General features: G+C 33.5%; 1 protein-coding gene across 2 annotated transcripts; it reads right to left on the bottom strand.

Annotated features, from left to right (window-relative positions):
* Positions 1-3,716: 3,716 nt before the first annotated feature.
* LOC125055752 (RNA-binding protein RO60-like) lies at positions 3,717-12,544 on the bottom strand. 2 transcript variants are annotated; one of them, XM_047658311.1, is made up of 12 exons: positions 12,420-12,544; positions 11,817-12,139; positions 11,457-11,631; positions 10,905-11,063; positions 10,533-10,744; positions 9,976-10,181; positions 8,128-8,264; positions 7,654-7,785; positions 6,960-7,133; positions 5,763-5,893; positions 4,543-4,793; positions 3,717-3,880 (listed from the first exon to the last, which is right to left on the bottom strand). In XM_047658311.1, the coding sequence occupies exons 2-12, from the start codon at positions 12,012-12,014 to the stop codon at positions 3,745-3,747; spliced, it is 1,911 nt and encodes a 636-aa protein (XP_047514267.1). In that variant the 5' UTR covers positions 12,015-12,139; positions 12,420-12,544; the 3' UTR covers positions 3,717-3,744. The 2 variants fall into 2 exon arrangements, with proteins under 2 accessions (XP_047514267.1, XP_047514269.1); XM_047658313.1 differs by lacking the exon at positions 12,420-12,544 and adding an exon at positions 12,356-12,373.
* Between the last annotated feature and the right edge of the window lie 9 nt (positions 12,545-12,553).

Here is a 12,553-nt window from a genome sequence, read left to right as displayed (position 1 = left end):
AGCTTTGGTAAAATTATGAAGGAGATCCGTACTTATAAAAAATTAAACACATTATTAGATATCATAAGTTTATTCATTATGAAAACAAACATGCAAGTACATTTTTGAAATGTTGTAACACTATGTTATTCATATCGTGCACTATATGCTGCTGTGAATGGTTAAATAAAATTATAAACTAATGCTGACTGAAAATAAATGGGACGGACTGACATTCAGCGTTTTTGTGTAGAATGCATATAAAAAGAAATTTAAAGCAGTCTTATGTATATGAAACAACAACAATATATAGCACAAATAATATCATTAACCACCAATGATACTTATAACAAAGTTAAAACAATTTTGAGAATGATTTGATCAATTTGTGAAAAAGTCTATTGTATCCGATACTGTGTGACTACACATCGACATCACGACATCTAAAACTGTGAAGGCATCATAATCACAGAACACTATTTCAACATAAACACTTTTGTCTATAAGTATATTATAAACAGAAGGAAATCAGTGAGCCATGAATAAAAATGTTTATCAGAATCACAGCAATTAGAGGCGGTCACAGAGCTACACTCCTCCCAAGTTAAGTTAAATTTCTTTTGATATAGGTATATTTTTCATTACATGAGAATAACCTTACCAGGTTAGGTATAGCCCTATGAATCACTTTACCTTCAGCGTCGCAATTAAAGATGTAATAATATGACATTTTAATTGTTTAAAAAAAGCTGATCGGCTTTCAATTAAATTAGCAATTGTAATATATTCGTTTTACTAAACAAATGTGGTCTGCTAGGGCTCAGCAAATTTTGCCACATAGCATACAAGGTTGCTTTTACAATAAATAAACATTGCGCTGATTATTAGCGTTTTACCCAAAACGTTAGTATATATAACAAAACAACATACACAATTACACAGAGCAACTAGTAATTTCGAGCTTCCTACAAATTTTCAACATTCAGTTATAAAAAATACTTAATCCCAAGAGAGTACCAAGTGATCACAGATTCTGAAAAATCCGTTCGTATTAGTACAAAAGTAACCAACTTTGAAACGGATTTTAGTTTTTACCTATTAACTACACGCGGGAGAAAGCTGATACTTGCCCAGTACCAGGAAAGTTCCTATGAGTACAGCAGGATTATGACTTTGCAACGAAATCTAGTCTTTATATCACGTTAATGTTAATTTACCTCCACAAAAGTTTTAGTTCGAAACCAGACCTGCTATTATGCTTTTGGTAACTCTAGATTAATTCTCTGGCTAAATAACATTTTATGAACCGTTTATGAGCACGTACCAGCTTTCGTTTTCCTAAGGAGAAAAGATATGCTAGAATTATTACTTAGCTAGATAGAGAATAATATTTGAAAGCTAGTACAGTTACTAGTAATAAAAATGCATTATGTACTTTGGCAATTAGGAATCTAATAAATTTTTGCATAAATTATAAATAAAAAGAATATCTATGAGTACTAGCGTTCAAATATTGTTACAGATATATTGACGGATGTATCGGAAATATTTGCTTTTATAGTTCGAAATAAAAGTAATTTTACCTAACGTCACCTCCGTCACTATTTTTTGAACACTTTGCAGTGATTGTAGAGAGCAGGTGCCAGATTTTTGTTTCACCAAAAAGACCCTGTTAAGCTACAAATACTAAGCAATACGAATACAAAGGCTAACCCTAGATATATTTGAGATGATTTGACAATCTAAGGGTCACCACAACAATATATTACGATTAACACAGGTCACGAGGTGTGAGCAAGAACATAGAAAAAAAAAAATATGACTTAATATTAAAATGCCGCTTTTAATATAATACCTCTTACCATCCTATTTATAAGCTCATAGCCTAGGGCTAGTAATTAAAAACGTCTTCAAACCTTTTTAAAGAGGTCGTTTGACACATTTTACTGCCTTCAAGACAAAATTTAGTGATGACAAAAGTTTATAGTAATCGTTTATAGTGTCGTGCTCTATTGACTTCTGTTTATTATGGAATCATATTTCTAAATAAAAAAGAGTTTAGAAGAAAATACAGCAATTTGCTCACGCCTTGTGACGTATCCCTACAACTATTATGATTAAGACTACATATATGGATAAAAGCTCCTATAAGCAAAACACTAAAAAAAATTGTAGTTGCCTTCACGGACTTTGCGCATAGAAAAATAGAATGTTTTGGCATTTAAATTACAAAATCTAAAACAAACATGTCTGTAATTGAATTTGAATTAATTAATTGTTCACATAGTGTGAATAATTAATTAATTCAAAAATATTTTCGTGATCTTTCTAATAATCGTCAGCGAAGATTATCACTTGCCTTATATTTAATCAAAGAAGGATATGGCTTTGCTGTTTGCGATTCGCTCTAACTTACCAAAATTAATGAATTCACAAAGTCCGTGCACAACTATAAAATTTAACATTAGCTCAAACTAGATTGTAATGGTATTGCAAACCTAATAACACATTAACAAAAACTTAAGTATGAAACCAAGTTTCACATAGAGATCCAAAGGTATTAGGAAGATACAACCATTGTATGTTCGCACATATAAAAACACAATACAAATTCAATGGTCCAGGACAGAATTGCAGAATGTTACGTGGTATTAAACATATATTTGATTTATATAATTAACAAATAGGAAATGCAAAAACTTACATTTTGAAAATTATTTTCAGACCACATTTCCCATTTACCTAAAACTTAACTGGATAAAACCCTGTTCTTTGTAATAAAAAAGCGTAACATTCTGATTCTTTTTATAATACACGATACATTTAATATGTGCAGTAAATTGACATTATACGTATTTTCAGGCAAACATTCAAATGTAATTTTATATGAGATCCGGAACACATAGTGGTGTGGTATAATTACCAATTTTATATTGGCGCCAGCATAAACGAGTTGGTGATAATAGAATTGCCTGACTCACTCATAGTAGGCCTTTGTGCCAAATAAATCAAATGTAAAATTGAGATTTTCTCATATGATTAAAACTTTAAATAGAAATATTTTGAAAACATAAATACTGAGGTAAACAGTTGAAAAGTTTTCTACATAGGAAATATGTCATGTATATTTATGAGCTAAAAGCCAAAACGGAATCCCAAAAAAGGGGTTTCAGTATTATAGTTTAACTCTAAGACATTACATTATATCTAGTAATTCATAGACACATCGGAAAGCCTAGTCGCTGTTCCTAAATATTCCAATAGAATAATACCAATGTTAATTATGTATAGGCGCAGCGCAAACTACCAAAGACTTATCTACCCCAAGGACATATTAACTTTGAAATTATACTCAAGCTTAGGGAGCGTTCAAGTATTACGTAACGAATTTTGGGAGCGGGGGGTCCTTTTGTAAAACGTTACGATGCGGGGCGGGGATTAAATTACGCGTTATTGTTAATATTTTTTTCGACTTACATCACATAATAGTAACTAAAGAGTCACTAGGCGGTCACGAAACGTTTTACTATACTTGGGTACTGAAAAACGTTACGGCGAGTTACATGGGGGGGGGGGGGGGGGGGGCAATAATCTCCAAAAATTGCGTTACGTAATACTTGAAAGCTCCCTTAGTTAATCAATGGAACAGATAAGTATGAGATAATGCAATCCGTAAGTTACGTCACACACATTTTAACTTTGTATGACGTATGTATGTATGACGTAATTTATGGAGATTTTAGAACAGCGCTATCTGTTGACATTTTACTTGAACTTTCCGAGAACGAACGCGTCCATAACTTGAGGTACGTGCTCGTCGACTCCTACGATATCAAGAACACCCTCATGACTGCCGTCTGTTGTCTGCAAGCGATGGGATGCTAGCGACATCACTATCAACCTTGAAAAAAATAATGCATTATATTTATCTAAAAATGGGTCCACCTCAAATCTGGGATAAAAACCTGAGGTCAAAACGCTCACGCAAACTAAAAGCATTATAATTTGTATTGATGGACTTTTTACGTTTTAGTAATTAAAAACATATTTGATTGTATAAAAAATTCATATGAGCGAAGTTGAACAAAAAGGTATTTTAATGGTAAGGTAAGTTATTAATTTTATGAAATTAAATTGGTATTCAGTGATTGATTATTTCTCAATTATCAAGTTTTCAGTGTTTTTGAAGTGAAACTTCTTTATCGGGGTTGGAAAAAAATTTAGTGTAACATTTTTTCGTTACGCATCACGTTTTTCGGTTACGCGCCATGTTCCTTTTTGAAGTCTTCTTTATCGGCGTTGGAAAAAAAATTACCGTCACATTATTTATTATTCGACACTTAATATTTTAATGACAATTAAATTCATTAAATTCCTAACATATCTTCCTTTTTCCGTCCCTCTAAGTATCGGAAATCTAAACTTTTAGATTTGTATAAATATGAACAACACTTCAAGATTAGTTTGCCACTGAAGTTTCACTTCTGACATGTGTACTTTGTACACGCACACTTTTTATTTTTATGTGCTTAAATGCTTTATTAATATCTAATGTATACTTACTTAGCATCAGGATTTGCCGTCTTCGTCCTATAGCGCTCAAGGGCTCTCACGGGGCAGTGGTCCACGACATCATTGTTGGTGGGTGGAGGGCCAAATCTGCCCCCAGGTCCTCTGCCTCCACGGGCCGATTTTTCCAGCTCCATGTAACGGGTACTTCGGTCGATCATGTTGATAAACACGTCGAACTTTTCGTTCAATTTGCTGGCCCATTCGATTGGTGCGTCCAATTGTACGCGACCAAGTTTCTGTTTCTGTAAAAAAAATTGACAATAATAAGTTATAACTTTTGGAATGTCAACCATATTTTTTTTTTTGTTGATGGGTGATGATAATGATGATTTATAATTTTTTTTAAGTTTTATTCATTAACATATTATAATCTCAAAACGGTAAATTTAACGGTTATTTTAACTGTATGTAGTAAGACTGATAAAACAAAACATTGTGTCTTTTATGTATATTAAAGTGTGAGTGATATATATTTAAATACTTTATAATGGATATAAACGCGAAATTGTAATTTATTTACATTACTCAACGTTTTGAATGGTTTACAGCGGCCTTGGTCAGTATATATATATATATCTGTTAAAGTTTTATTTAAAGTCAGCAGCTATTTTAGGTTCCTAGTACATATCTCTAGACCATAAGTCATAATGAGTTTTTTAATCTCAATTGGTCATTCTATTTGCTTTTTTACACGCGAGTAAAATAAGGTGTACCTATTGTATCACATTGCTGATTTGACTGATTGCAGGTAAGGTTTGGTCATCAGTAGGGCGAGAAAGGGCAGAATAAAAGGTTCTGTAGTAGGAGGCCTATGTCATTGCATGAGTAAAGAAAAGGAACTTGTCTAAAATATAGGCTATTTTATTTATTTATTATTGCATGACTTCACGCCGGTTTCCTATACTCCACTAGGCTTGGGATTTATTATGCTGGCAAACTAACCTCTGCCGCAGGTTATTTCACCTGTGGGCGATTCGTCGGTCGTCACGTCTCAACGCCGGGAAAATATAAGAATCTGATTTTGAAAAGTCTATGAAATGTTTTAAATAATTTATAAATAATTATCAGAGAATGTTAACATTTTAGCATTTAACGAAAATCACAAACACGTTACATAATTTGTATTATAAGAACTTCTAAAAAAATCCACGCAAAATCGCTACATTTAATAAAAATCAACTGCAAGAAAAATGCTTAAATATATTTTTTACCTTCAGATACATCGCCGTGTCCTCAATATCGTTACATTTCTTTCCATCGATCAGTTCAATGCCTTGTTCAGTGAAAACTGCTACTTTAACATGCTTCTCGCGTTTTAGGAGTTGCAGCATCAGGATGATAGCTGAAATTATTTATATCTAAATTAATTCAATTCCTTCATATTCGCCGTTTCGTTAACTTCTTATTTGGCTATTTATTCGTTTGAGATGCATTGTACAACATCGTATTGACATCATCGTAAATATTGCTTTAAAATTTCCCTACTAAGAAAAAACAAACACAATATGTTAACAACAAAATACGACAAAAATCCCTCGTATCTATTATTCAATAAATAGTGATAATGCTATAGATTTTCCATGAAAAAAAATACCGGAAGAAATAAAATACCCAGACCTTAGATATAATGATAAAAGCAAGCAATTCTTTTTTTGTTTTTTTTTTTTAATAGAAGCCATTTGTTTGTGAAACGTGTTCTTAAAAATTGAATGTAATGACTGAGAATGTTTACTCGGAGCTCGTAAATCAAGACTTGAGAACAACGGTTCATATGCTCCTCCATATTCTACGGTTACACGTCGGTGTGCTGAGTTCAAGCGAGGAACAAAAAACATTCGATGACTTGAAAGAGACCGGCATTTCCAACTACAAAGAAATTTGGTGTTTCTGGGACAGCCAAGGGGTGGTAATGATTAAATACCTTAATCATAGCGCCACTATTACTGGCTTTGTACGCAGGACAAATAAGAAAGTTGCGTGACAAAAAAGGAAAACAAAGGCGAGGCAAACTAGCTAAAGTTGTTTTGTTTTACCAAGATAACGCCCCCACGTACAAGTCCAGAGTTGCGATAGCGCCATTAAAAAAACTGGCTTTGAATGAACGGAACATCCTGCATATTCCGGACCTAGCTCCTAGTTATTTCTACCTATTTCCGCGGTTAAAGGGGCATCTCAAGGGCCATAAATTTAAAGATAATGACGCAGTAGCCGCCGTGGTACACGATTTAAGGGATCAGAAACAGGGTTTTTATAGAAAGATACAAAGTGTAAATAACTGAAAGGTGACTACGTCGAATAATGAAATAACATATAATAAAAGATAACTGCGTCATACTCATTATCACTTTATATTAAAAACCCCTATTACTACTGTCACATTGACAGAACAGAACTGAACAATTATTTACCGGCGTTTCCAGGTGAGACGTGTGAGTTATAGAAGCACTCGGCAAATTGTCGCATCTTGGTCCTAGTCACAGCTGGCTGTACGTTGTCTGCATCGCCTCCGCCGCCATTATTTGCTGCAACATCCTTCTTCTTGCTTTTCTTTGATAGAGTGTACTTTTCACAGTAATGACGACCTAAAAATATCACTTTATATAATAAACCCCTTGTTCATAATAATCAAATCAATCTAAATACACTCAATCAATCTAATTAATTTTCATCCGTTTCTATCAAATTGTGTTTCCGATTTGAAAAAAAGAGACAGGTGAGTACTTTTAAAACGGTGCAATTGCACTGATTTTTGAGGTACCTATTGCTAACAAAAATTAGAATTAGTTTGTCTATTGTCTAGTATTTCATGTTGAATGAAGCGTCTTAAATTAAATTAACCATGGCGGCGATTTTAGTTTAGTTTTTCACCATATAAATCATTATTTACAAAATATATTTAGCTGGGCCACATTATTCGCAAGTTTTTATGTCATCCAAAAAATCTATAATTTTTACATGTGTTTTTAACATAAACATAATTTTTAAATTTTTTCTTTTTTATATCAATTTGGTAAGTTCTTTATGGTTATCACAATTTAGGCACACAAGTTTTTATTAAAACCTACTGGCCATTTACAATTAAATCATCGCCAAGCTAATAACCTTTAAACATATGGTCTCTCATGTCAAGCGTGATCAAGTAACGGGCCTTAGTGGGCGTAGTCAGCGTCCAGGTGTTCTTGATGAGAAGATGCAATGTAGCAATCACGGTTTTGTTCGGCTTTTGATCGATACCTATAAATTTAAGGAGATATTAATATAAGAAATAGATTTTTACTTCAGATTATTTATGCTCCACATATAATAGCCGTCAACCCCTAACGGGACCGACTGAATTGTTCATTTTTGTATTGGAAATTTTTCTGAAGCTTAAAATGTAAATATATGCGGTGTAAATATATGATACACGACAACCGATAGACCAATTTTAGGCTCGTAAGATAGGTCCCTCAATAGTTTTCTTATAAAAACCTTAGCTCAAAGTCAGGAGTTAGAACGCCTCGTGATTAAGAATCCCACTCTTAACTACTGCAATAAGCCACAATAGATAACCTATTGGAAACAGAAAAAACTTACCCCAAATTTTAACTTCCCTTGGGTGTCGCTGAGTGACAGTCCACTCCCAAACTTTATTTTCTGGATTAAATGTCTGTCTCTGCCGCCGGCGTTGCTGCTTATCCAGAGCCGCTATAGCTTTCTCATATTTTAACGGCCTGTGAATAGTATAAAAATTATTTTCGTCCAACTATAAAGGAGAATACATTTTTATATTATAGATCAAGAGCCCAGGACTGCCAGACCTTCGTCATTTTATAAAAGCTGAAAGTTCTTCTGTGCGTGTCCCCTATACAGGTAAGAACGACCAGAGACTATAGAGTTTGGGTAGTGGTTACTGTGGCAGATAACAGGTAGTAAACTCTACAGTCTCTGGTCGTTCTTACATGTATAAGGGACACGCACAGAAGAACTTTCAGCTTTTATAAAATGACGAAGATCTGGCCTAAGCAAAGAGCCCTGGGCTCTTAGGATATTAGGTATGTAAAGAACATATGGAATTGACGTTTTGGCGTACTGGCCATTTTGACCTCAAATATCTCCTCTTTGGTTAGGAATTACAAATTCAAATTTTTACAGCTATTTACTTGTGCAATTGTTTTTCGAAAAGAATGATTCGTTTCATTTGCCCCACAGTGCCACCAATACACCAACGAGATGTGTATGGCGTCGGTGTCGCAAAAGAAAACACAGTGCGTTTTTGGTTCGAGCATTTTCGTTCTGGAAATTTCGACCTGCAGAACAAGCCCCGTGGACGGCCGGAGACCAAAGTTGATAACGAAGAATTGAAGGCTATTGTGGTAGCGGATCCATCGCGAACTACGTCTGAGATAGCTGCAGGCGTCGGTGTTACTGATAAAACTGTATTAATCCTAATAATATTTGAAGCTAATTGGGAAGGTGAAAAAGCTTGAAAGGACCTCACGAAATGAGTGAAGCAATTCGACAAACGCGCGTCAACTGTTACATTACTCAACCGGCGCAATAATGTAGGGATTTTAAATCGAATTTTAAAAAGAAACATTAACTGTGATGAAAAGTGTATCAATTGCTGAACCCAGCCGAACCGGCCAAACCGTACCCCAAGTGAAAATGAATTCCAAAAAAGTTACTTGTGAGCGTTTGATGGACTAGTGCCGGGGTTTCTATAACTTCCTTAAATCTGGCCAGACGAATACGGCAGACGTCTATTGTCAGCAACTGCAAACTATGATAGAAAAGCTAGCTGCTAAACAAGCAAGGCTGGTCAATCGCCTTAGGCCACTGCTGCTCACGACAGCGCTAGACCAAACACTGCACAACAGACTGCTACCAAATTAAAGGAGCTTCAATAGGAATATCTAAGACCAGAAGACGAGAAGACACCACACTCCCCGGACCTTGCTCCAACAGATTAGCATTTTTTTCGAAATTTGTATAACATCTATCAAGGTAAAAAATTCAACTCTGATGGGGCAGAATTCGAAACCGCCTTCAAAGATTTTATTGATTCGCCTCCGAATTGTTTTTTAGTAAAGGTCTACATAGCTGATGGCAAAAGTACATCCTTTGATTAATTAAATAGATACCATTTTTAAAAAAATATGTTTTGTCCTCCCATACAAAACGCCAATTTCATATGTAAGGACGTAATATTAAAACTTGCAGATCAAACTATATTACTTTTTGACTCCTTTGCTTGTGTTTAACCCCTAAACCTTGGATTAAATGATCAACTAAATACAAATTAATATTTTCGGCGACTGCTGCTAGAAAAAAATACGATTTTAAACTCTGTAAAAACTGTAACATAGTAAAATCTAGCATGGGTATTACTTATAAGTAACAAATTAATAGTAATAAAAAAGCAAGTTAATCTAAAAATCTTACTTAGAATTCCTCTCATAGTTGCTAGCAACAATGAACACTTCAATAGGCGTTACTTTCGATGTTTTAATCTTGTCGTTGTTTGTGAGTAGAGAGCACAGAATAGCCGTGGTAGTAGAACTCTCTGTTAGAAAACCCATATTGTGTATCCGTTGAATGTTATGCAACACTTGCTGCAACGGCATTTGAGGCAATATTACTTCCCATACCTGAAAAAAATAATTTTGAATGATGTTCCAAATATATTTGCTAACTATGTATGATTTGTTAATAATGGAAAATGACATTTAGAGGATTCATTAATAAAAATAATATTTCTTTTAATACCCAAAAATCCTAAAATGTTTTTTTTTTATTTCAAATAGTTAATTGCAAATATTTTACCGAACTAGTGGCTAAGTAGTTAACAGGCTTACAACTTAAAACTTACAGCTGTTCAACAAAACAAAAACAACCCACATCACTTAAAAAGAACAGGATTTAATGAAGTGCACTGCACCTTTTTTTAGTTCTTTCAACATAAGCTATAGAATTTAAAGATCCTAATAAAAAAATTTAACCTCCTGTGACGTAAGAAGATGTCCAGGCACATGATCTAAGGTGAAATGATTATCTTCAGCAATTTTAGCAGCATCCTTAGGGTCTTCACAATGACGCATACTCTCAACCTTTTCTATGTAATCAAAGATATCCTCTGTTCCTTGAGCATTGGCCAAAATGGTCTTAGCTCGCTTTAGCCCAAACATTATGTACTTTATGATAGCATCTCGTGCTAGAACAACATATTATTTTGTAAAATTCAGGAAAATTTTACATTACTTATGCCTATTATATAAATAATCTCTATTGATGACTCTCTAATGATCTAGAAAACATACTTATGATTAACAGTTAAACATGTTATAAATAAAAATTTGAATACTCTTTCTTACCATAATCATTTACATCAATTTTCATGTGGGATTTTGCCACCAATGTTTTATGGGATCGGCCATGTCTGGCACGTACTCTAGTGACCTCTTTTGCTAGTTCCATGGGATCTTTATTTAAATACCATTTTTTTATAAAATTACACCAACCCCTGCCATTACCTTAAATAAAATGATAATACTAAAATTCAATATGTATATTGTATATATAATAAAGAATAAGAAAACTAATAATTTATTTTAAGTGCAGTAGTGTGTAGTTTTACATACTATAAAAAACTTAAGTGCTATTATGTCTGTTTCAAAAGTTAAGATTTTATATATTGTCTATAAAATAATAATCATTAATTTCATTACATTATGTGTGTTTCCACACAACATTTTCTTAAGCTGTAACATTGCAATATTGCACAATGCACAATTTAACAACCCAAATCCTTAATTCCAAACCAAATCATTTGACATTAGATGTCTCTCAAACAAACAGAAACTTAAAATTTTATAGTAAATAATAAACACAAATTCTGTTTTATAAAATAAATCAACTGTACTTACCAGTATTTAACAGTCGTAGAAAGTTATTGAACATCAACATTTCCTCAGGGGTTTTACAAACTTCAAGAGCCGCCCGATATGTTGCTTCTTTTACTCTTTCTGAGCCATAACAGAGACATTTTGCCAAAGAAAATGCAAAGGTCTCAAAACGAGTAAAGTGGCCATCATGAAATGCCTAAAAATAGTATACAATACAGCACTACATCTTTATAGGTTTAAAAGTATTTCAAACTTTGAAAACTGTAATCTGCGTATGATAAAAAACTATTTATTAGATAGTATTTATGTTTTTATTGTAAATTATTTTTTAATAGATTTATTAAAAAAAACTAAAACAGGAAATATAAATTAGATAATTACCTTTAAGATAATATTTACAACCTCAGTATTATTCTTATTAGCTAGAAGTAATTCCTGCAGTACAGGTGGCTTAAAGTCTTCAAAATACTTATGCGCCGCCCAGCATCCAGGAAAATATTTTGGTATTTCGATACCAGTATGAAGATATCTCAATAAACGATTCCTTAGTTTGGGATCGATAGTAGATGACGCCGTCATTTTACGCCTCGTAAAAAACTGTCGTGGATGACTTCAGAACGCTTATGAACAACCGTCAACAACAAAGGACAGTACTTCCATCCAAAGACGATACGTAAAAAATGTACTCGGCTATTACGTTGCTCCTAAAAAACATAAAGATAGAAGTGGTACATGCACCATACGGCTAGTGTATTAGTTTTTTGTCGGTATTCAAGCGAAACATGTGCCAGTTTCTGCGTAACTGAGGATGTGGCCAGAAAAAATGGACATTGTTACCGAAACACCATTTAAATTGCAATTAATAAAAAACAATCACAAAAGTCAATCACAAAAATAAAAAGGATGTAAAAAGTTCATACTATAACAGTGGCTTTTAGAAGACAAGACAATGTAAAATATAAATTTTACTAAATTCGTTCCTACCTACTATTCTTCACCAGCCACAATATGAATAATGATTAATGAAATGAATAGAGCAAATTGACAATTTACATAGTTTGTAATTTGACAGTCTTTTGGTCTTACACAGACCATTAACCATAAAACACGTAGATAGA

The sequence above is a fragment of the Pieris napi genome, chromosome 14, assembly GCF_905475465.1.
Source record: "Pieris napi chromosome 14, ilPieNapi1.2, whole genome shotgun sequence".
NCBI classification, from domain to species: Eukaryota; Metazoa; Arthropoda; class Insecta; order Lepidoptera; family Pieridae; genus Pieris; species Pieris napi.
This window is presented reverse-complemented; position numbering and strand designations above follow the sequence as displayed.

Excerpts from the sequence above, each read along its gene's own strand:
- LOC125055752 (XM_047658311.1), bottom strand. The coding sequence starts at position 12,014 with ATGACGGCGTCATCTACTATCGATCCCAAACTAAGGAATCGTTTATTG. Across the intron at positions 5,894-6,959 it reads CGTCTCACCTGGAAACGCCG|CTATCATCCTGATGCTGCAA; the intron begins GTAAATAATTGT and ends AAATAATTTCAG. Across the intron at positions 4,794-5,762 it reads ACACGGCGATGTATCTGAAG|AAACAGAAACTTGGTCGCGT; the intron begins GTAAAAAATATA and ends TTTTTTTTACAG.